The 25,276-nt window shown below is 39.2% G+C and overlaps 1 protein-coding gene and 1 long non-coding RNA gene across 4 annotated transcripts in view; one reads left to right on the forward strand and one right to left on the reverse strand.

The window, feature by feature from the left end:
- Positions 1 to 585: 585 nt before the first annotated feature.
- LOC119895289 (beta,beta-carotene 9',10'-oxygenase-like) lies at positions 586 to 23,442 on the forward strand. 2 transcript variants are annotated; one of them, XM_038708289.1, is made up of 12 exons: positions 586 to 716; positions 14,359 to 14,533; positions 15,239 to 15,450; positions 15,846 to 15,961; positions 16,132 to 16,234; positions 16,437 to 16,565; positions 16,667 to 16,827; positions 16,944 to 17,111; positions 17,343 to 17,480; positions 18,485 to 18,667; positions 21,190 to 21,300; positions 22,843 to 23,442. In XM_038708289.1, exons 1-12 carry the CDS (start codon positions 632 to 634, stop codon positions 22,957 to 22,959), a joined length of 1,698 nt encoding a protein of 565 aa, XP_038564217.1. In that variant the 5' UTR covers positions 586 to 631; the 3' UTR covers positions 22,960 to 23,442. The 2 variants fall into 2 exon arrangements, with proteins under 2 accessions (XP_038564217.1, XP_038564218.1); XM_038708290.1 differs by lacking the exon at positions 586 to 716 and adding an exon at positions 10,134 to 10,289.
- Positions 20,810 to 25,276, reverse strand: part of LOC119895290 — a 75,393-nt gene continuing 70,926 nt past the window's right edge. The window contains exons 3-4 of one of the 2 annotated variants that reach the window (XR_005443054.1): positions 21,199 to 21,308; positions 20,810 to 20,870 (exon numbers count right to left, since the gene is read on the reverse strand). This is a non-coding gene — a long non-coding RNA (uncharacterized LOC119895290). Of the gene's footprint in view, positions 20,871 to 21,160; positions 21,309 to 25,276 lie in introns of both variants that reach the window. The other variant, XR_005443053.1, reaches the window with a different exon arrangement.

Here is a 25,276-nt window from a genome sequence, read left to right on the forward strand (position 1 = left end):
CCCATTTTTTTGGTCATTATTTATGTTTTTATTACCGCATGTTGTTAAACTGTCTTGTATTTATAATGAGATTTTATTAATAATTCCTTTATATTTTCATCAGGTTGTATTATGTTAAGTTGTCTACTTTGTAATCATTTTTCTTAATAAAATCTTTGTATTTAATTTGTTTGGACAGATTACCATTTATGAGATCCTGTTATGTTTGAGTAAAAAAAATCCTTTAGCCACTATTCTGTTGTCTATTAGAGGTAGATATGTAGTCATTCAAAAGCTTTGTATTTGGTCTATTCTTGGGCTATGGTTAGACATCTGTTAACTTTTCACTAACAGCCCAAATTCAACCTTGTTTTAGCCTCAACCCATTTTCACCATCTCATACACATCTATATGTAGCTGTTCAATGGTGGTCTAATTGATGACCAGACTATTTTTGGGATATGGTGAGACGTCTACCAAACTTTCAGTGACAGCTCAAATTCAGCCCTGTTTTAGCCTAGACGTCTGGGCTATGTTTAGACGTCTATCAGACGTTTTTTAACCCTTCAATTGCTTGCTGGGATATCTCGCCATGCGATAGGCTCGCATAAAGGCAATACGTAATAGCACTGCTTCGTGCACTTGAGCAGTTATGGTCTGGCAGGACGCACTGAGAGCAGGAGCTAATCCATCCACGTCATCCTTTGACATGTCCCCCGTGAAGCTCGACAGTTCAGGTACGCCTCCACAATTTTGCGGATGTTACACTGCCAGCCTACAGTGAAAACCGAGCCGTTTATTCACCTGTTGATGCTTTTAGGGCGCAGTTAGCCTATTAGGTAACTGCAGGCGGTCGTATCGTTAAAACTGTAATTTCGCATTTGTTTCCATATTCATAAAACAAAGGTTGCTGTAAACTGTCGGTTTATATCTGATTTGCCTGCGGCTGTGGAGTTGACAGCGCAGATTAGCGATCAAGCTTGATCTAGACCGTGTGGGTTACAGGACAGCCTGTTCTTCCAGCTTTACCCTGTTTAACCCGTGTCCGATTTCATTATTACAGGCGGCCGTCTATTCAGTAGGGACAAGAAAGCAGTTTTTACGTTTTTATTAAGTAAACCAAGTATTAATAGACTGTAGGAAATAGTTGAGCTCCAGTCAAAACGCCATGACTGTCAAAAAGGCCAACAGCTAGGCTGCCTGTCCTGGGAGACTTTTGTTGGATCATTCATATAGGCCTATGCATTTACCGGTCTTCATGTAGGCTAGTGTAATTATTTATGCTGTCAAAAAATGTTATTGTAGCAAACCAAAGATTTCATAAATAAAATACTCTTTTGCTTCAGGAATAATTTCCATCACTAGATCTCCAAAATAAATTATTATATGCGAGCACTATATATGCCCTGAGAAATACTGTATATTAATTTTACACTCCAAAAGACCAAGCCACTCCCTGGCAGTACTGGGGTGAAGGGGCGGTATGGCTTCAATCCGTGGTAACAGTGGAGCTGACTTTTAAACAGTAATTTTAGTCACATGTCTTTGTTAACACTGGAATCTGCCATAATGAGTAGCCATCATTCAGTGGAGTTTTGTGTTAAAGGTTGTTGAAGAGGAACTTCAGCAGACTCAAACTTTTCCCCAAATGCAACAAGCGGCATGTTTACTGCTGCTTCTCTGTCACATGCACCACAATGAAGCAGTCGGTGGTATTTAAATTCTTAGATCTCAGGCTCCCTCCAACAGTGCTCTTAGATATATATAATATTACATAATCACGAGAAAAATCTAATTACATTCTAACACATGAAATAATGCAGCAGCTCAAATATTGGAATATAATATAAAGTATAATACTGTGTCAGAGGTAGGTGAGAATTTGTGCGTGTGATTTGTGCACATTACTTGTCATTTTCATTATGTTTATTGGATTCTTTCATCTTTAGTCAAACGTATACCGAGTACCCCATTGTTTTTATTATGTTTTCATTCCAAATGTTTTTTTTACTTCAAGTTCATGCTATAGTTTGTGTCATTTTGACCAATTAGCAGCTAGTACAGTAACTTTCACTAATTCTTAGGCAAAGGAGAGAGGAAAAGGTTCATTTTAATACCTATTAATCATAGTTGTTACTGTAAATATATACAGTGGGGAGAACAAGTATTTGATACACTGTTGATTTTGCAGGTTTTTTATCATAGGTACACTTCAACTGTGAGAGACGAAATCTAAAAGAAAAATCTAGAAAATCACATTGTATGATTTTTAAATAATGAATTTGGCTGCAAGTGGTGCCAAAGGGAAGGACCTGCCATTGGTACACTGAAGGTAGACCATCGTTGTTCATATCACGCTATAGGAACCGAAGGAGGGGCTTGTCTTGTGGCAGCAGACAGATCTGGTGAAACATACCTTTAATGTCCCCACTTATTGCTACAACATGTTGCCTGAAGCGTAGCAATACCCCAAGGAGTGATGGCCCGAGGATTGGTCCTGGTAATAGATACTTATTGAGGCATTGTCCTTGGAAGTGAATGAGCAGTCAAATACAATGCGATCGTTGTTGTTATGCGTTACCATATGATGGTACATTCAACACTCAACATTGTAGCGTAGGGGAACTGAAGGATGTGAACAGGCATTGGACAGGCTGTGAGGATTTCTCAGACTGAAAGTCTCTGATGGGGCACTGGAGTATCCATCCTAGCAGGGTTTTGACAGCTGCAGGTGATCCAGAAGGGCCCAGTCTGACTGGAGCAGTAGGAGTGCGGAGGTGGATGTGAGCCTATGAGCAGTAGTGGTGATGCTCTTTTAAAGGATGGTAATGGGATGACTTGTAGATGCCTGTATTTTCTTTGAAGAGATATTACAGGATAAGTGTGGTCTAAAAGCGCTAATTAGCTTGCAGTAAAGGCATGATTGCTGGTGAAAGTCTTCTCAGGGTATGCGACAGGAGAGATCTGAAAGCTGACAGATGAGCCATGAAGATTCATCCTGGCGGACTGCTCTGAGTGACAGTTTGTCAGCTTCATCATCCAGACAGAGATTTTGAGCAGCTGACTGCAGAAGAATGGTACGTTGAGAACCATCATCAAGTACAGCATGTGTTTCTAAGATTTTCGTTCCATTATGGAGAAGTACCTTTACAACTTTCAGGAGTACACTATTGCAGTCACTGGGTTGGTCAAGATACAGTGTCCTCACAGCAGGACTAGTATGATTGTTGGATCTTTGATTTACCTCACACAGTATTTGCAGAAGTCTTCCTTTAAAGGTGGCACAGGATTTCTTCAGGTCACACCAAGAACATTTGTTGTCCTTCATCCAGTGTACCTTTTGATCCTTTGTCATATCTGTAAACTCAGGACATTTGCTGATATTATGTTCAGGTGATCTGCAGTATGCACAAGTTGCTCTGGACTTTGGAAAATGTTCTGAGGATAGCAAGGGTTCACTGGGATTTTATGTTGCATGTGGAATTGTTGTCAAAGCAGGTATAGACATACGTGGGTGTTTTTGCTGAGTGGAAGATGAGATGGGAATTTCGATCCTTGTTTGACACCGTTTCAGTTTGTAACCAAGATGAGAATATAAGCAGATCATATTTCAAGGCACCTTGGCTCCTGTAGACATGCCGTTTAAAGCGACTGTGTTCTGCAGGGAGCTTCTCCAGGAGACGATCCACATGAGAGCCACAGAGGATTTCTGCATGTCCTGCATTTTACATTGTACTAAGCAGACCAACAAGTGCTTGTACACGAGGGGGGAAGTTATCAAGAGCATGAACATCACCTGCTCTGATAAGGGGAAGATCCATTATATTCCTAAGCTCCTTCAAAGCCAGTTGGAGAGGGTGCCCATAACATTCATCAAGAGCATTGATAGCTTGGGTGTATGGGTCAGAAGCATAGGAGAAGGCAAGAGCTAATTGCTTGGCTTGATCGACATGCAGATGGTCAAGGAGAAGGTGATATTTAAATTGCTCCGTCTCATTAGGGTCAAGTAGATTACTGAGTGCCATTCGTAACATCGTAACAGAAAGAAGGGCCCTCAAGCTTGTATATATGGATTCTACCAGTAGGTAGTGCTAAAGGTGGCTGTTCACAGTGGTCAGAGAGGCTTAGGCAGACCAGGGAATTGCAGCATCAAGGATTGATAACTAAATAGGTCACAGCAGAGGAAACAGCAACAGGATGGCGGCTGACCTCTGATGGACAAGAGGATGACTGATGTGGTGGTTTAACCCTTGGAAATGGAAAGCCTTGCTTAATTACTGGTGGGTTACACAGAGTGTCTGCTACCTGCAGATGACGCAGACTTGGATGAATGTTTAGATGAATAAGGAGTAGATGGTCTATTCATGAAAATATCCCTCATTGTCACTAGAATCTCCTTCATGATTTCAACCTGATCACTAGGTACAGGTTCATCAAAATCAGTTAAAGCCTCACTGTCAGGCTTCTGTCTCCGTTGATCATCTAGGTCATTCTGCAACCCATGTGTGTCTGTAGTATGCAACATGCATTCTGTTTTACATGCAGCATGCAGGTGGTCAGCTTTCATGACCTGAACGTCAAAGGGCCCCATCTAATGACTGTGAATCCATGACAATAGTCTATCTCTGGCTCAAAGGACCATGTAAAGTAGGAGGTTCAAAAGGTACATTTACTGTCATCATTGGGGACATTGGTCAGAATGCATAGAAATAAGCCAGGAAACTTGGGAAATCCTTAAAGGTTACATTTGTCAACATAATCAGGGAAAAAAGACACATAAATTGTTAAGTCTGAAAGAAAACAATCATGAGATTAGAAACTAAACTCACATGTCCATCTCAAGGAAATAAGGAAAGATAAACACCTAAGCTACGTTTTCATAAACATGGGCACTGGCTAAAACTAAAGAGTAAAATAAATTTCTCTTACCAGAACTGCCGCTCTATGTGAAAGTGAAAGTAAAGTGTGAACAGGTGAACTCAATCAGGTCAATGAGGAGGAATGAAAGGTGAAAGCAAGAGCCAATCAGTGATGAAAAGTAAGTAAGTGGAAGTAAGGTAAAGGAAGTGAGGAAACGAAAAAAAGAAAAACTAGAAATAAATAGCGGGTCTTTACTACAACCTGGTTCCAGATTATATTTGGATCTTTTAACTCCTTATAAGCCATTGAGATCTTTGGGCAGGGGTATTCTGTCTATTTTTACAGTGAGGTATTAGTATTTTTATTTTTTTTTAAATGATCTGAATAGGCCTAATTTGCTTACCACTAGCTAATAAAGCCAAAGCTTCTGGGTGCAAAGGGGTTGGAGAGTTTTTGACTGCATCTATTATCCATTACACATCAAATGTTAATCATCCGTTAATCATCCTCTTGAACAGCAATAATTATCATCTAGCAAACTTGAACCGGCGCACACACCACATCCACTCTCAACAAATGGGGACAGTATGGGTGCTTGGTGCTTGAGTACAGCTGACACATGGTCTACATTAATTTAAATTGACATGGCCATGGTAACAAGTTGTATACAAAGGACTTTAATATAACTCAGCTCCGCCGCTGTAAGGGCCCATGTTCACCAAAGCGTTTTTTGCCATCTGAAAACGCCAGCTGCTCTTCTGAAAACACCCAGCAGGGAGCGCTAGCGAGCGTTTTTAAGGCACAGCGTTTTTTCCGGCTGCTTTGGTTGCTATGATACATTTGTTGCAAGTAGTTCTACCTAACTTTACTGGATGTAAAAATGTCAATACAGAGTAGAGTACTTGATCTGGCTCTTGATCTGTATGAAGAGAAGGCTGAAGCTGTAGAGAGAGAGGACGGACTCCCCGTATGTGCGTTGTAGCAGACCTAAAATTTATAGTTATGCATTTTAATAAATTTATGAGAATTGATACCCAATTATGAATTTTTTATAATTGAATATGAATTTTTAATAATTGAATATGAATTTTCATAAAATCTAGAAATAGGCCACACACACAGCTCTTGATTATATTACAGTGAATTTATTCTCTAACTAAGGTGATAAAAAGATGGTTGGATACAGGGAACATAAACATTTGCTGAACAATGAGCCTGGAGGTTCGATTGTGGGGAGCCTTTGACTCATACGGCATAGAAGTGCTAATGAAAGTAAACTAATGCTATAATTTAGGAGTTAAAATGGACATCTGATCACAGAACGTGTGTTAAGTCTTACTGCTTGTCGACAGCCTGCTTTTGGCCTGTTGCACGGGTCCCACGCTAGCTGCCCGATCCTGGCTTTTTGCCAGGGTTCTCCGTGTCTGATTGAAAACGCCTCCTCCGTCTGGCAATTCGGCTGTTTTCAGGTTTCCTTCGTTGTAGCTGGCGAGACCACGTGGCTTGGTCTGACCTCGGTGAAGTTGGCTCGACGGAAAAGGCTTAAAATGGAACTTGGTCGTTCCTGAATTAGTCCAGTGTAACTTAACGGACTGATAACTTTAACAAACAAAAGAAATAAAGAAATTAAAAACAAACTGAAGGGCAGATCGATGTCGCGGCACTTCAGGTGTGTAGCTTCAGGCGAACAAAAAGCCTGTCTCGCTGGCCGAGTCTGGGCATTGCCTGGCGAGGCACGCCAAACGCGTGCCGAAGCGTCCAGCGAGCAGAGCAGAGTGGAAGAAAGGCGTCTCAGGTTTCCCAAGGGACTGCCTCTCTAAACTTAATGTCTAAAAAGAAATCTATTTGCACGTATTATAATCAAATATTTTCCACAATCGAACCTCAATGGTTGAACGGTTGTACTGTTCTAAGCATTTGGTAACAGGAAACAATTGTCACATTATTGGTCAGGATATTTATACATTTAACGGCATTTCCAATGAGGGCATGTAATACTTATTTCGTCCATTTGGGGGAGATCAGGTTACATGAGGAAAGCTTGGATTACATTAGATGAAGGAGTGTCTTGCTGAAAATAAAAACACTGCACAAGTAACATTCTTTTCAGCACTAATATCAACAACGGATAGCAACAACAATTAACATAACTACTCAAATAGAGGCAAACATAATCAGGTAACTAAAGATTTAATTAAACTTAATTAAATGCTTTGAGCCTTTGGAGACTGCGGTCTTTGGCCATTCAAAGTTCAGTGTCTGGACCATGTCACACTTGGGTGAGACAGGGGTTTTCCTTTTTGATTAACAGTCAGGCCCCGCGTTATCAGCTTCGGAATCAAAAAGGTGCCAGTTTTATGGTCGGGCTAGCACTTAGAGAAAGCAACTTTGACCCTCCCCTTCTTCTCTATCTATCTAGCTGCTGAGAAGCTTGAGTGAAGATAAATCAACGTTGTAATCCCAAAAACTAAAGTAAAAAGCTAATTTAATAAAAGCAGTTCACCCACGAGCTCCTCCCGCGAGTAAACGGCGTAGTTGTCAGAGCAGAATCCAGTCCAACTACGGGTGTTTATTTGTCCAAAAGCTGGAGTGCTGCTCCCTGCTCCTCTAGCCCAAGTTTAGCAGCTCTCAGCCAGCCTGCAGATTTTCAATCGCCCACTCTGCCTGGCCCTCTCCACACAACGCTCTGAAGCTGTCGGTGACGTACAGACAATCTCAATGTTGATAGGCTATCGTGACTCAGCATCATGTGAATTTCTCGCTTGAGTTGAAAATATTTAACTCATGTGAATTCCTTCTTGTTGCCTTCGCGTTGCTGGCACCGCCCCTTTTGCATCACTTCGCGCCGCCCATCAGGAAATTGTGGCTCTACGCGCCTTTGCATTGACTTTGTATGTAAACTCACCGCCCTGAACGGTCGCTTCGCTTTTGGTGTGAAAGCACCATTATGGTAAAGAAAGCAAGGGCAAAACAACAGAGCAACACCGCGACTCCCCCGTAGAGACGCCGCAAAAGCAGTCAAATTTTATTTGGATCACCTTTCAACTTAAGAAAAAAAAAATATGAACACAAGTGTTGGGCATATCTGATCCATATACGTTACAGCATCCGCTGCCGCATTTCTGCCATTAAAAACCGCCAGGTCCCTGCTGCTGCTCGACTGTGGTAACGTTAATGTTTACTTTTACCTTCTGAGGAATCCCTCACCTAACACAGCCCAGGCTTGTCTCCTCGATTAGTAAATCCAAAAGCACAACAACCATCATTTTGGCTACGCAAAAAGTAACAGTGTATCACTTGCATATTGGTTAGCAGGCAGCGGAAAATCTTTTTTGCCCTCCAAGGGAATGCAACGTCACATGAAAACTATGAATACAGCCAATGGGAAGGCGTGACATTGCAGGGTCCATTAGAACCTTTTCCCAAAGTAGCATAGCTGTATCAGCGTTCTCTTATCAGCTATGCGTATGCTGCAAGCTGCAGTGATGTTAGATAGGCCTACGAGTCCTGCGCTTTTATACATTCTATCTCTTTATATTATATTATATTCTATCTCTATACATTCTCTCTCTCTCTCTGACGCATTCAAATGCGAAAGGACCTCACCTATTTATTTCCGTTATTATGCTAAATTTACATTGTGTACAACAAATCCATGTTGAAATCACAGAAACCCTGCTTTCCAAGATCCCATGATTACTCAAGTTCCCCACAACTATGTTCCCTACTGTAAGTGCAAAAAAACCCTTTGGGAGTTAGAAATGTATAAAAATGAATTATTGAATACTTTTATTTTTTATGTCCCGATGAATTACTAATTAACATGTAGGCCTATAGGCTACGTTTGTGCATTTATTTATTTATTGTACCATTTTTTCATGTTGTTTACTATTATATTTTAAAACGTTGTCATCCTCCATGGAAGTTAATGAGCAAAAGCTAATCATCTAAAGCTATGTTAGTTAATATTCTATTAAGCTACATTAGCCGTTTAACAGGTTTATATTTAGATAATACAAAATATAATTAAACTAATAAATTATAATAAGCTATTAGTAGGCCTTAACCAGCAATATAAAATGTAGCCTAGTTAAAATTTGCCTCAGCTTTAGATATGATATTCTGAAATGGACCATGAGTAGGCTACTTTTACATTTAAGTATATGCTAATTAATAGACTACTTTCGTAAGTAAGAGTTTCAATGCAGGGCCTTTTAACATAACTTTAGTATTTTTACAGGGTTAGTGCTACTCAGATTCAAATTGTTTACTGAGGTTAGGTGACCTAGTTAAACAATCTCAATACTTCCTCTTTCACAGTGTGTGTCTCACCAATTACACAACACAGCAGAAAAGTAAACCCTCCCTCTCTCGCACAAACGTACGGAAGCGCATTGCATTCACCAAAGGAAAAAAAAAAAATAGACACCTTATCTCATAATTAGGAGATCAGGATCTCCAAATTATGAGAAAAGATGTCATAATTACGAGATAAGATAGAGAAAAGATAGAGAAAAGATATGGAAATTACGAGATCCGGATCTCGTAATTAGATGATGGTAAAGTTGGAAATAGCCTATATTCACAGATTCTAGCTTCCGGGATCAATAGCTCTTAAGAAAAATGTGTTTAAAACACAAACGACGCCTCTTTAGTATCGTAGTTCAGTAGACAACAAGCTACAAGTACATTTTCACATAAATGAGTCTTAGGAGCGGCATAAATAATATTGGTCTCTACATGCAGCAGGCTGTGAGACGAGTGCGCAGGGACCGTCTACAAAGTGCAACACCGAAAACACATTCTGCAGAGATATTCAATAACTAAGTGTTGTAGTATCACAGGCAGGATATCATTAATGTGTAAGGTGATTTTGGGGGCACTACATTGTATATGTGTGAAGTTATTGAATATCACTGCAGAATGTGTTTTCGGTGTTGCACTTTGTAGACAGTCCCTGCGCACTCGTCTCACAGCCTGCTGCACGTAGAGACCACTGTTATGTGCCGATCCTAGGAAGACTCATTTATGTGAAAATGTACTTATAGCTTGTTGTCTACTGAACTACGATAATAAAGAGGCCTCGTTTGTGTTTTAAACACATTTTGCTTACGAGTTATTAATCCTGGAAGTTCGAATCTGTGAATATATTTCCGACTTTACTGAACTCAGTAATAAATGGCACCTTTCCAGTTATCTCTAATTACGAGATCCGGATCTAAAAGTAAACCCTTTATGACATCTTTTCTCATAATTACGAGAGATCCTGATCTCGTAATTATGAGATAAGGCTTACAATTTTTTTTTGTTTGGTGAATGCAATGCGCTTCCGTACAAACGCATTATGTAACGTGAGCAGTGAAATGGTCCAGCAGGACGCAGATACAGAGAGCAGGAGCTGCATCCACGTCCACCTTCCGACATGTCCCCTGTGAAGCTGGACAGTTCAGGTACGTCTCCATAATTTTAGTTCGCGTTGCCATGTTCATAAAGCAAAGGTTGCTGTGTACTGTGTCAGTTTTTCTCTGAGTTACCTGTGTCTATGTGGCGTTGACAGCGCGATGATGGGCAGTCAAGCTTGATCTATACGGTACAGTACAGCCTGTTCTTCCAGCTATATCTTGTTTAACCCGTATCCGATTCCATTTTTAGAGGCGGCAGTCTATTGAAGAGGGACAGAAACGCAGTTGCTATTAAGTAAACCTAGTAGGCCTATAGATAATAGACATGTAGGAAAAACCGTTGAGCTACAGTCAAAACGCCATGAGTGTCACATAGTCCTATGCTGCCTGTCCTGGGAGACTTGCTTGATCTGTAGATTATGAAGTAGATCAAATATCTGTGGAGTAAATATAGCCTAATGTACATTCGTATAAGTCTATTCATTTATTCATACATGTATATACGTATATATGTATATATACAAGCCACTCCCTGGCAGTACTGGGGTGAAGGGGCGGTATGGCTTCAATCCGTGGTAACAGTGGAGCTGACTTTTAAACAGTAATTTTAGTCACATGTTTTTGTTAACACTGGAATCTGCCATAATGAGTAGCCATCATTCAGTGGGGTTTTGTGTTAAAGGTTGTTGAAGAGGAACTTCAGCAGACTCAGACTTTTCCCCAAATGCAAGAAGCAGCATGTTTACTAAATTACTAAATACGCAAAACAAATTAAATAGGCAGAGTCTGTAGTTTAAGTTCAAGTTCCTTATTGTCATATGCACAACAATGAAACAGTTGGTGGTATTTTATATGTATGTGTGTGTGTATATGTGTATATATGTATATATATATATATATATGTATATATATATGTATATATATATGTATATATATGTATATATATATATGTATATATATGTATATATATATATATATGTATATATGTATATATATATATGTATATATATATGTATATATATATATATGTATATATATATATATATATATATATGTATATGTATATATGTATATATGTATATGTATATATGTATATATGTATATGTATATATGTATATATATATATATATATATATATGTATATGTATATATATGTATATGTATATATATGTATATGTATATATATGTATATATATAAGTTAAAAAACACATAATCACGAGAAAAATCTAATTACATTCTAACACATGAAATAGTGCAGCAGCTCAAATATTGGAATATAATATAAAGTATAATACTGTGGTAGAGGTAGGAGAGAAATAGTAAACAGTAGTGAGCAGTATAATGTAGTAAATATATATACATAATGAGAACAGTTGTAGACATGTATCATACAAGTACTATGATGGATAAAAAGCATTTAACAGGTAGCAAAATAAATATATAGAATGTGAGGTGCACAGGTTCTAACAGGTAGTAATAAAATGAACTAAGATGTAAACAGGTTTGTAAATAGTAAGTAACCTGGTTAGTAAGCAGGTGGAGCCCGTGCAGTGGAATATGTATGTACAGTACCATTAAGTATGGCAGTAGTGTAAAGTAGGGAAGTGTAAAGTTACATCCATTTATCAGTACAGTGAGAGTAAAGTGAAATAGTGGCGAGCTCACAAGTTCAGAAGTCTTATGGCACATTTCCAGCAGGATTTCACAGTTATTACTTATTTGACTGACAACACTGGTAGATGTAGGCCTTTCACTCACCTACTGTTCCTCATGAACAACAAAGGGATCATATTTACTTTCAAATACGTGTAATTGTAGTGCTAATGTGCAGGCATTTCACTGTTATTGACCTTTGAGACATGTTACAATAAGAAAAGTATAACCATGACAGTTTAACAGGCAGAACAATAGTGTTTCTAATGTTTTGTAACCAGGCACAAAATCTGTGAGGTTGAAGTTGAAGGAGTTATCACAATTTCATGTGCACATGTGTGATTTGTGCACATTACTCGTCATTTTTATTTTCATTATGTTTTTTGGATTCTTTCATCTTAAGTCAAACGTATACAGAGTACCCCATTGTTTTTATTATGTTTTCATTCCAAAGGTTTTTTTTACTTCAAGTTCATGCCACATTTTTTTGTGTCATTTCGACCAATTAAGTACAGTAACTTCCACTAATTTTAAGGCAAAGGAGAGACGGAAAGGTTCATTTTAATACCCATTAATAAAAGTTAAATACAGTAAATATATAAACACAGAGCAAGGTGAATGTGGAATTTTAGCACCACTTTTGTACCAAGATATGCACCAGTTTATTTTATTTTTTATGTTGTTATGTCCAGACTTTTCCAGACCAAGAGTAGAGGTTTTAAGAATTTGCTGCTCACTCTGCGGTGTTGCTTTGTGAAGAAATTAATGTGGAGGCTATTCTAAAAGAGAAGTGATTGCTTAACTTACTCAAAGAAGGTTAAAGTCAAGGGCAACTGGTCGTGGTTGAACATACTAGAAGACGACGAGGTTTCGTCCCTCATCCAAGAGACTTCTTCAGTTGTGAAATGACCAGTAGGGAAACTCAGCTATTTAACCTCTGTGGACGTCGTTTGCCAAGATCATCGATACATCACCCGCAGTCAAGTCTGAACAACCATCACTGGCATCTTCACCTGAGGCCAAGAGGTAACAGCAATATCCTCCTGAGCTCCACATCCCTGTGTTTTTTAAACCTAAGAACATGCTAAGATAGATACTGGGACCACCCTAAAGACACATATTGTATGCTCCAATGCAGTGAGGAATGCACAGAACTGTATATTGGGGAAACTAGACAACCACTACACAAACACATGGCTCAACATAGCAGGGCCAACTCCTCAGGTAGCATCTGAAGGATAAATGGTATGATAAATGTTACCTCTTGGCCTCAGATGCCAACAATGGTCGTTCAGAATTGGGTCATTTTAACGACCATAATCACTGTCGTTACAACAGCCAGGAGCACTAATGAACAAGCGGTATCGATGATCTTGGCAAACTACCCCACAGACGTTAAATAGGTGAGTTTCCCTACTGGTCATTTCAGAACTTAGGAAGTCTCTTGGATGAGGGACGAAACCTCTCATCTTCTAGTGTCTTCTACCAAGTCCAGTTGCCCCTAACTTTAACCTTCTTTGGATAACTATTACCTGGATGACTGAGAACCTTCACAGACAACCTGCTTAACTTACTTACTGTTAAGGCAGTCTGGACTGGTGCCCATGCTTATTCTGAAAATGCCTAGCTGTAAGGGGAACTCACAGTTGTATAGGTTGTATTTTACTATTTTGACAGATAAAGCTACAGCCATAGCCTATAGAATTATGTTTATATTATGTAGCCAAAGCTAATTGTATAACATTGTAAGGAGTTATATTTTATTATTTTCTACAATTTTGTATCTATGTTAATGTTCATATTCACTCATCTTAAGATTCTATAGATAATATTAAATGTAATACCTGTTTTTACCTCATTGTACTGTATAGGTCTACTTATACTTAGAGTTAAATTCACTGATAAACTCCCTTTAAATTGTAGTTGGAGCACTAGGGTGTCAGGTTTGACCTTGTGGCAATGGCAAAACAGTGGGAGCAGTGTTGAGTGAGTGAAATGCATTGTGTGTTGTCCGCTCACAAAAAAGAAATTGGGCCCCTATTCCTGATACAGTAAAACATCAATAAATAGTCTGGGCTTTTTATTTGCTTCAACTCAGTTCCCACAAAATTTTTGCTCAGCAAAGATGGGAAATACAGTAAATAACTATAAGTAAATTCCTTTATGACCACTTCAAAGATTCACCACTTTTTGCCCCTTTACCTCTTGTTTACCATGCTGGTAAAGCTGAATAAATTATAATTTGATGCTCTGCTAGACTGAACGATTAAATTGGGGAGAATCTAACTACAATGTGTAGCATGTCCACATTGACAAAAGAAAAAAAAAGACCTAAAGCCAACAGTTTGAATTGAACGCAACATCAGCAAAGATGGTCATCTCTTTAATGTCCATCTTGTTTAAAAACAATTATTATTAAAAACAATATGCGTACGATACTTTGTATGTTTGTGTTTCCTACAGATGATACAAAGCCTGGTCACAATCTCAAGGGGCTAGAGACAATTGCACCTCTGGTCCGCTCTGTAGAAGAGACCCCTGAGCCAATCTCCACTGAAGTACAAGGCACCATTCCCTCCTGGATCAATGGCATCCTCCTCCGCAACGGCCCAGGGAAGTTTGAGTTTGGAAACACACAGTGAGTGTCATGGTTTTGGGTTTGAGTGTTTTCATTTCCCATTATATTTTTAAAAGTATCCTTTCCCCTGTGTCTTTCTGTAGACATCTGTCTTTGTGTGTTTTCCTGCTTGATTGACTGTCTGCACTGCCCTAATGAGTTGCACCGGTGTCTTGGAATCTGCCCCTCTCCTCTGTATATATAGTCCTTGTGTTTCCCTTTTCTTTGGTAGTGTAGTGTGCTCCTAGTGTCCAGTCGGCGGTTGATAGCTGTATCAACCTCTTATTCCTCCTGAACTGCAACAATCCTGCTCCTTTTTGGATTGCTAATGACTCCAATTCAAGAGCTTCAGCAGTCTGTGGTTTACCTGGCTCCACAGGCACACCTGCCTATTACCAAGTTGTCACCAGTCTCCGGTTCTGCACTCCAGTCCTGCTGTTGCCGGCGTCTGGTTCCTCACTAAACCTACTTACTCCTCTCCAGCACAAGTTCCTCTCTTCAGCTCCCTGGATAACTTGCCCCTGAAACCCTCCTCCAGAACCCCTCCACCCACCTGGTTCAACTTTGTTTGCCTTGTGTTTGACAGCTAACCTGTTTTTGCTCCTTGCCTTCCCTGTTTTTCCTGTATCTGCGCTTGGCTCAAAAAGACAGTGAGTTGCTGCACAAAACAACTGAAAAGGTATTCAAATCGATGAGATTAAGCCTTACCTCTGAATTTCATCACAGCTACAACCACTGGTTTGACGGGATGGCTATGCTACACCAGTTCAAGATCAACAAAGGCCAGGTGACATACATGAGTCGGTTCCTGCACAGCAATGCCTACAAGAAGAATAGTGAAAGGGACCGCATCGTGATGTCAGAATTTGGTACCCTCTCCATGCCCGACCCATGTAAAAACTTCTTCCAGCGCTTCTTGTCTTGCTTTGAGATGATGGGTGAGTAGGCTGAATAAGAAGGAATGGAATAAAGAATAAATAGATAATATGTGGAATGTGCTATCTTGCTCGGGGGGTTAAATGAAACAACAAGCACAAACCCAGTGAAACCAGCTTGGAGGACTATAGGGGGGGAAAAAGGACAGTTTGTTCAGTATCAGTGTTTGCTTTGCTATATCTCTGGTGAGGCCAGGGGTGAAGTCTGTAAAGTACTCTGTACACAACTAGTACATAACATGTTATAGTGGGGAAGCAAATAGGGTAGTGGGAATTTCCTTGTACTTTACACTGCAGCAAACTATGTAGCAGATTGATTTACTAAGATTTCTATAAAAGTAGGAACGCTTTCATTAATTTACAAGGCCTCAGTAATCCTGTGTTTTTCTCTGCTACAGAGCCCACGGACAATGCAAGTGTGAGCTTTGTGAAATACAAAGGGGACTACTATGTCAGCACGGAGACAAATTTCATGCACAAAGTAAACACAGAGAACCTAGAAACATTGGAAAAGGTACTTTCATTATTGTCATGGAGTGATAGATGTTAATATTAATACCAGTTTATATTTAATTTTAATGCAACATAAAGACATGTTTTATTCTATTTAGTTGACCAATTATATCAGCCATAATCATCATCTACTACACACTCATCCTTCTCATTATCCAATATGTTTTGTAGGTGGACTGGAGCAAGTTCATTGCTGTAAATGGAGCCACTGCCCACCCACACTGTGACCCTGACGGTACTACCTACAATATGGGCAACTCCTATGGAAGAAAAGGTTAGTACCATTGTCCACAAAACCCACATTAAGGTTTACATAAATCAACAGCTGAATATTTTTTTCCTCATCCTCCTTTATGTTAAAAACTAAATCGTGATAACAGAATTGCCTGCACACATCTCGTATTTTATCTAAAAGATGCCAGGGCAAATGTGTGTAAAAGATTCTACAAGGTACATTATTATCCCGGCTATTCCAGGAGCCCTATATAACATCATCAGAGTACCTCCTGAGAAGACAGATGCCAAAGACACCCTTCATGGAGCCAGTATACTCTGTTCTATTGTGCCTACAGACAAGTCCCATCCCTCGTACTACCACAGCTTTGGTAAGCCAGCACTCCGGGATTTAATTCATTACAGATGACTGTATATTTCACACTACTACACTCGGCTACAAAGCTCAGTGATACCCGTCTCCTGCTTCCAGGCATGTCTGAGAACTACGTGGTGTTCATTGAACAGCCAATTAAGATGGACCTGCTAAAGATAGTCACATGCAAGCTAAGGGGGAAGGCTTTGAGCGAGGGCATCTACTGGGATCCCAAGCAGGAAACTGTCTTCCATCTTGTTGACAAGCACACAGGCAAGGTAAGATGTGGCTGTGATAGTTAGGTGTGAGGACTTACTTGAACTTTAAGAAACTTGATGAAAATTGAATTCTGCTTTAGATTCTGGATCATCTAATTGTATATTCCTTACCGCAGGTCAGCTCAGTGAAGTACCACACCAAAGCCATCTCAACCTTCCATCAGATCAACGCCTTTGAGGAGGATGGATTCTTGATGCTTGACATGTGCTGTGCAGACGACGGCCAAGCCATCAACAACTACCTTATCCAGAATTTACGCAAGTCAGGAGACGCACTAGATGAGGTCAGCATATAATTACGCACATGCAGTTACTGAAGGAAAAATCTACCCCCAGATGGTGTTAAACTGTCTTGCAATTCAGAATGTTTTTTTTCATCAGTTTTTTTGTTTTCAGTTGTACTGCTGCTTTTTACATCACATTTTTTCAGTCTGTTTGCATGAGGAGACAAAAGGAAAGCACGGTAAGAGATGAATCCCTATACTGCATTGTCCCTGTACTGTGTCCCTTCCCAGGTGTACAACACCATGTGCAGGGCTTTCCCTCGGCGTTTTGTTCTGCCCCTTCATGTGACCAGTGAAACCCCAACAGGCCAGAACATGAACACTCGACCCTCCAGTAGCGCTACGTGTGTCAAAATCAGCAAAGATAAGGTGAGTTTGAAACTGAATTTTATTCTTAAGTATGTATTTCTAAATTTACATTCCTTATTAGTGGACATACTGGATGTATTGCTCAGAAACATGTCTTGACAGCTCATATTGTGCTGTACAAAACAGACCACACTCCAAGGGATTAATAGTGGTGGAAGAACTATCCATCTTCTTTACTTGAGTAAAGGTAGCAATGTCATGATGTCAAAATATTCATTTTATGTAAAAAGGTCCTGCCGTCAAAATCTTACTTAGGTAAAAATACAGTAGTGTTATCAAAAAGGTATTATACTATTGATTATTTCTGTAGTTAATTCCACTTAATAAAGGCAGCAATTGGCAGGAATTTCCTAGAGGTTGTTACTAAGTTCTTGACTCGTAAACAGTGACTGTAACATTTCATACACACAACCAATGGGAGTTCTTTGCAAATTAAAAGTTATGCATAATTTAAGATGGCTGCTTTGAGTGACAGGTGGTTGCCCTCTAATGATGTGTCGGTTTCGAACAAGTATCTTTTAAGTGAATGATGGGAGCCGATTAAAATTTCAACATATTGCAGATGAAGAAGCTTGCATATTTATTTCTTGCAACAAATACGAATGTTACGTAGGCAGTGATCAACAGAATCGGTACTAAATGAAGTGTGGGAGCTGAAAGAGCCGGCCCTCGGAAAGGAACGGTGCCATAAGTGTCCTCTCAGGTGCCGAGACGCTAGGTGGTTCAGCAACAAGGCTTCATTCAGTCGCGCATCAGCTCCTATCCATCTATCAAATTCAAATAATTTAAATAAGATCCAGTTTATGAAACCAATGTCACTCAACAAAGAAACAGTTACGTGGTTGGATTTCAAGTCAAACCAAAATTCTTCCTTTACACATGAGCATCCCAAACTGAAGCTAATGCTCAGTGAACTGATGGAGACCTTCCTTGCATGACCATAGCAAAAACTCTTACGTTGACTATATGTAACAATAGACGGTTGATCCTCTCTTTGTCAACAGGTATTCTGCCAACACGAGAATCTGCATGGAGATGACCTCCACGAGTACGGTGGCCTGGAGTTCCCCCAGATCAACTATGGCAGATATAACACACAACCATACCGTTATTTCTATGGCTGTGGCTTCAGACACCTGGTGGGAGACTCTCTGCTCAAGATGGACCTGAAGGACAAGACGCTCAAGGTGTGTGTGTGTATACATTCTGGGAGAATGGCTTTATTTACAAGTACATAAAGTCTTCCTCTTCATGGTGTATATTGTAAGTTGTAAACTGTATGCTTAAATCATGCACAATTCTCCCATTAACAAACAGAAGTAGAATTCAGAACTTCTATTTTGGTACGATATTGTAGAGGTCAGTATGAACAGCTGCTACAGTTATTGTGGAAATTGTATGCAAATGCTTAGCACATAAAGCAATAAGCACAAAACACAGAAGAGTTGAAGTTATTAATTGTAATTACAAGGAGAGTGTAACCTTACCACAAGGCATGTGTATATTATGAGCTGAACACGCAGTGGTCACGTGCTGACATAACTCAAACTCTTGTACAACCTCTGGTTTCTTCCTAACATGGTATTCTCTCCTATGGGACTCTCATTGAAAGCATGACCAAACATGGAAAAATAACACATGCTGTTACTCAAATGCCACACCTTAAATGGAGAAGAAGCACATGGCAGAGTTTCATGGTTAATAGAATGAAAACATGAGAAAACCAGTAGTTTTACTGTTATTTTTTGTTTAATTTAAGAATAATGGTTCAAGAACAAGTTTTTGTTTTGTCAGAATGAATCGTCATCCTTTACGTAGCTTTGTCTTGTCCAAAATACAACACAACTTTAAGCACCATAGCAGAAATGTGTCTATGTCACTGACCACATCTAGTCAGGTATATCATACAAATGTTAGGGAAATCTGTATATCCGTTTTCATGCTGAGAGTTTGATGAGAATATCTTCTTATCGGTTTCCTAAAATATCAAACCAGGTGAAAACTTCTTTTTCCTGGTTTACTATGCAAAAGGTAAAGAACAATATACATCAATGCTGTTCATTTTGTCTGATGGAAGAATAAGGTTCCAGAACAATAATATATCTTACGCTATCATGGTGCATGAGTGCAGACCCAAATACTGACAGACTAGTACCGTTAATGACTTATTGCCACAGTGAAGACAGTTAATCTCTCCTTCTGGTTCACTACACAACCACAATCATGGGGAAGAGTGTCTTCTGACTTGACAGTTGTCCAGAAGACACTCATTGACACGCTCCACAAGGACAGTAAGCCATAGAAGGTCATTGCTGAAAGCGCTGGCTGTTCGCAGAGTGCTGTACCAAAGCATATTCATGGTAAGGTGACTGGAAGGTTAAAGTGTGGTAGGAAAAGGTGCACAAGCAACAGGGATGACGGCAGCCTTGAGAGGATTGTCAAGCAAAGCCAATTCAAGAACTTGGGGGAGATTCACAAGGAGTGGACTGAGGCTGGAGTCAGTGCATCAAGAGCCACCAGGCACAGATGTGTCCAGGAAAATAGTGTCACATTTCTAGTGTTAAGCCACTCCTGAACCAGAGACAACATCATAAGAGTTTAACCAGGGCTAGGGAGAAACAGAACTCCAAAGTCCTCTTTTTAGATAAAGTAAATTTTGTTATTCATTGGGAAATCATGGTACCAGAGTCTACATCAGTCCACAGTCAGGGATGATTTTGGGGTACCATGTCATCTGCTGGTGTTGGTCCACTGTGTTTTATCAAGTCCAGAGTCAATGCAGTCCTATGGATTTTTGATTTCCATGAGCTGTAATCAAGATTAAAACAAAAAAGGCCTGAAATACTTCACTTTATGTGTAATCAATCTAGAATACACAAAAGTTTCACTTTTTGACTTAAATTACAGGGAAACAATAACCTTTTCACAATATTCTAATGTTCTGAGATGCATTTATATGGGTAGAAAATATCAATATACTGTACATGTGCACCAGTACCTCTCGCTTCACTAGCACCTGACAAGACCTCTGCGATCTGACCAACCTCTGATATTACACCTACAATTTCCATATCAAGGCATAGGCGCACAGTGCATTTCGTTATCCAATGAAGGTTAAAATCAAGGCCAACTGGACTTGGTTGAAGATACTGGAAGACGTTTCCTCCCCTCATCCAAAGGACTTCTTCAGTTCTGACTGACTGGTAGGGAAACTCAGCTATTTAACCTCAGTGGGGTTGTTTGCCAGGATCGTCAATACTGCTGGTTCCTTAGTGTTCCTGGCTGGCGTAATGACAGTCGTTATGGTCGTTAGGACTACCCCAGGCCAAGACTGAACGACCATCGTTGGCATCTTCACCTGAGGCCAATAGGTTACGTTTGTTGAGTTTCCTGGGAAGTGATGAAAGGACAGCATTGTAAGTGGGGGATAAGTGGTGGCGTAGACTTTAATCTTCATTGGATAACTATGACCTGGATGATTGACAATCTTCACAGACAGTGCATTTCATTGATATGTTCCACCCCTAATATTCAGTTTCTGGTGGCTTGAAAGCAAAGGTACAAAGCACATGGCAACAGAAACTTCAAAGATCAAGTACAAAAATTTACACTAAACATTTAAATTTAGTAAACAATGACTGTACTGAAATAATAATCTTCTGTTGGTGAATATGATATACTTGTGTGCGTGTATGTGCGTGTGCCTCAGGTCTGGTACCAGAAGGGTTTCTTCCCGTCAGAGCCCGTGTTTGTGCCGTCACCGGATGCCATGGAGGAGGACGATGGCATCATCCTCTCTGTGGTTCTCACCCCCTCACAGGTATTATTCTGTTTATGACGAGTAAAGATAAAGGCTTGATTAGCAAAAAAAGCTATCTCCATTTTTATTTAATTTCTTAAATCATGTTTTTTGTGGACTTCTGGGAATTTCAATCAAACTGGTGTTGATTTATTGATTCGTACTTAATACTCTTCAGATGTAGACAAATCATAGGAGAGCCCACGAGATGGGAAGTTTAATATTTTTTCGAAGGTTTAGTGGTAAAAGTGCTGATCCTTCTGGAGTTACGTCACTGTTTGCCACTGGGTTTCTTGAGTTGTATCTACCCCCGGGCAGCAGGCCTGCTAGTCGACCTCTGAGCTTGATTCATTTTCTTTTGCAAGTCTGTTATTAGACAGACACATAATCCATCATAAATATTCATATATATATAATAGGGAGATGAGCAGAGTCATCAATATTCTATACAAAGTTCATTTCAATAGTTCAATAAAACAGAAAACAAAACTTTCTAAAGCATAGACCCACAATGCCAGAAAATTAATTTTCTGGCCATAGTAGTGGTACCAGTAATATTAAGTTAATACTTAATAATATGGTATTAAGTCTGCAGAGAGAGGGGGGGGGGATTACAGTTACATATGAAATAATTAGAATTTGCAAAGATTTCGGTCACTGGGTCACTTTTGTTGGAAATTGCTGCAGAAATAAATGTTACTTAGGGTTTGCGACTAATGTATGAACTGAACTACAGTGTTTGCAGATATTGGTCCATCTGAAAGATAAAAACAGCAAATGAGTTAGCTCTACATATTCCAAACTTTTAATTGAAAGTTAAATCCTATTATATAAGAGGCATGTAGACGAGCGTGAACCATCCCAAGGTGTTGGTGCTGTGCTCTTTTCCGACAGCATGTCTGGTGGCTTGAATCATCGCGCTACAGCGTATTATTAATCTCCTCCCTTCTCTTAACTATGCATCAGGCAGTAAGCAAGTTTATTTATATAGTACCTTTCAAGAGCAGACATCCCAAAGAACTTCACAACAAAAGACAGAAAAAAGCAACTAAAATACAGAGCAACAGACATGAAATGCTGACATAAAGCAAATCAAATGCTGAAGCACAACTGAAGCTAAAATTAAACTGTCATGATCATCAGCAGTTTGATAGTCTGTCAATCAGCACTGTGGAAGACTTTAAGAGCATGCAATGCAAATGGAAAATATTTCTAAACTGATATTTTTAATTATTCGTGTAATTATCCCTTTAAAGAACAGCGTGTTCCTAAGCAATTCTAATTTAATTGCCTCATTGAGCCACTTGTGTCAAAAATTCACCCCAAATTGTTCTAAGAATTTGTAGCCAGATTTTAATGTAGTATACAGGATGTTTGGGTGCTTTAGGCAATCGGAGCTGCACACAGAAATGTAACTCTGGGACAGGGTTCGTAAGTTCAAACTAGCTGAACAATATTGGCTGGTGGAAAAACATCATGCTTTACATGTACTGTTACTGTCATTATTCTGATAATAAGCTCTCTCTGGTTCTTAATGTAACTCCACTAAACTCTTCTCTCCAGGATAAAGGAACATTTCTCCTGGTTTTGGACGCGAAGACATTTGAAGAGCTGGCAAGAGCCAACGTGCCTGTTAACATGCCTTATGGCTTCCACGGTACCTTCAACTGCTCGGCATAAACCAGTTTCTGTCATGGTGAAAGTGTATCTGATATTCAATATCAAGACAAAGAATAGTAAATTCACTGTTGATCATTATAACCACTGTATTCCTGATGGTACTGAGTTACTGCTGCACTATATGCTGAAGATGGATGCAGTGTTCTCTTACTGGCTGAATGCTGATTAAGTATTTTACTGAACTGATTTCTGGTTTGTAAGAACATCCAACAGTAATGCCATTAAGACTGTTTGAGCCTTTAATGAATCCAAAGATACTTATAATATTATAATCAATTATATTCCTTTTGTATCACCCTAAAACTGACATTGAGTTATTATACTGTAGACTACAGCCACCAGGCCACCCAAGTGCCAAAATAACAATTTTTAAAAACACATTCTTTGTAATTTTATTTCAATTAAACAATAGTTTTTACAAGTTGGATTACTTTTATGCTCTTTATACACTATAATAAATGTTTACTTCTGTGAACGGTCAAAGTTGTGGATCGTCTTTGCATCCTAAACACACAGAGCCTCTGCCAAGATAATGTAAATGTACAGCTGTTTCATGTGCAAACAGGATTGTACTAGTAGCTCTTATTTATGCTGCATCAATATATTACATAGACAGAAAAGGGATAGCAATTTATCATGTTTTTTAAGGTCAGGGTAGCCCAATATGGCAGTTTTTGTAGAATCCCACTTTCCCAGGTTATTTTTGATGCTACAATTTATTTTTTGCTTAAAAGTTGTTTAAATAATGCCAGATATTGCTAAAGCCATCAACCTTACCCTAGATTTAAAATCCCAGCATGGACATTCTGGCTTCCTTGTTCTTAAAGTCTTTGTTTTTTTTATGCTTTTCCTCATTCAGCTTTCTCCTCAATTTCACACTATTTTTAAATCAGATTGGTCTATGAAATTTCAACACTCAGGGCAAAAAAAACAGCTCTTCATTATTAACTTAAAAATAAAGCACAAACAATTCAAGTTTACCCATAGTAAGCCTAAAAACGGACTAACTGGCTCTGCAGCAGATGTAAATATTATCTTAACATTAGAGGCTCACAGGGGTTGCTGAGAATTTTTCTTTTTGCCAATATACTGTCAGTGCACACATGGACATGGCATAGGTTCTGAATTTTAGTCAATGCATAACAGTTTATTAGTAAAAGTATATAGCTATGGATACATATTATTATTTAGAATGATTTTTAGCAGGTTTTAAATAATACACATTTCAAACAATACATTTAATACTGGTGCTTGAATATGGTGTGGCTACTCTTTAGATACATTTTTAATTATAAACATTTTAACCAGACTATCAAACTAAATGTTATTATTGTTATTAATTATGTTGTTATATTAGTAATTACCTTTAGTATTTGTTGAGGTTAAGATTTGAGAAACACTTTACAGGGTGAAGAATACCCTCTGATGGTATGAAATAAGTTGAAACACAGTATGGCTAACAAGAAGACTGATACAAGTGCAGTACAGTGGTCACTACTTTTCAAAACCTGATTACTTTAAACTCTTGAGTCCAGAACTGAATTTGTGTTATTTGAAACACCAAGAAAGACCAAACCAATATGTGTGTGCATCATGGATGAGTTTTTTTTTTTTCTGAAGTAATTTCTACATCCACTAGGTGTCAGCATGTGATGCCATTTCAGGTGCCGTCAATTATACTCTGTAATCTGCAGAATCAGAACCTAAACTAACTACTGGACCAAGATTTGTTAATACAAATTTTACAGGAAAGACAAACGTTTGCATGTTGCTTTATGTTGTTTGTTTGTGTTGTGTGCAACTTGACAACATGAAGACATTGGGTTTTTGAGCAACAATAATGCAACCTCCCCCTTCAGTGACCGTGTTGCACTTTCTGTATTGTAAGCCTCGTGGAAAGCAGCCCTTTCTGCCTTCAGCTGTATGATTGTGAATGGATCTACTTTCTGCCTCATACAACTGTTGCAACAAAGAGGGTGAGGAAGGAGCATATCTCTGAGGGAGGTGGGCTCAACATGGGCACACCGGCTATTAGAGGGATCAAACCTGCGACCTTCTGACAATTGGACAGTCTGTAACTGCCAGCGCACCCTGCCACACCAAAACATACTGCAAACACTGAAGCAGCCTGGCATTAAACCTCAGAGGGGCTATTTCCAAGTCTGTGACCTTAATAGCTGCATTTACAGGACACTTGAGACAATGTGCCTTAACTGGGGAAATAAAAACAAACACAAGACAAGATGCATGAAAATAAAAAAATAAAAATGAATATATCAAAATTAAAACAATGGATTAAAGCAGAAGACTAACTGCA

Source organism: Micropterus salmoides, unplaced genomic scaffold, assembly GCF_014851395.1.
Source record: "Micropterus salmoides isolate LMB-PRFRI ecotype aquatic unplaced genomic scaffold, ASM1485139v1 Ms_hic_scaffold_9, whole genome shotgun sequence".
Taxonomy (NCBI): domain Eukaryota; kingdom Metazoa; phylum Chordata; class Actinopteri; order Centrarchiformes; family Centrarchidae; genus Micropterus; species Micropterus salmoides.

Excerpts from the sequence above, each read along its gene's own strand:
- LOC119895289 (XM_038708289.1), top strand. The coding sequence starts at position 632 with ATGGTCTGGCAGGACGCACTGAGAGCAGGAGCTAATCCATCCACGTCA. Across the intron at positions 14,534-15,238 it reads TTTGAGTTTGGAAACACACA|CTACAACCACTGGTTTGACG; the intron begins GTGAGTGTCATG and ends ATTTCATCACAG. Across the intron at positions 17,112-17,342 it reads CAGGAGACGCACTAGATGAG|GTGTACAACACCATGTGCAG; the intron begins GTCAGCATATAA and ends GTCCCTTCCCAG.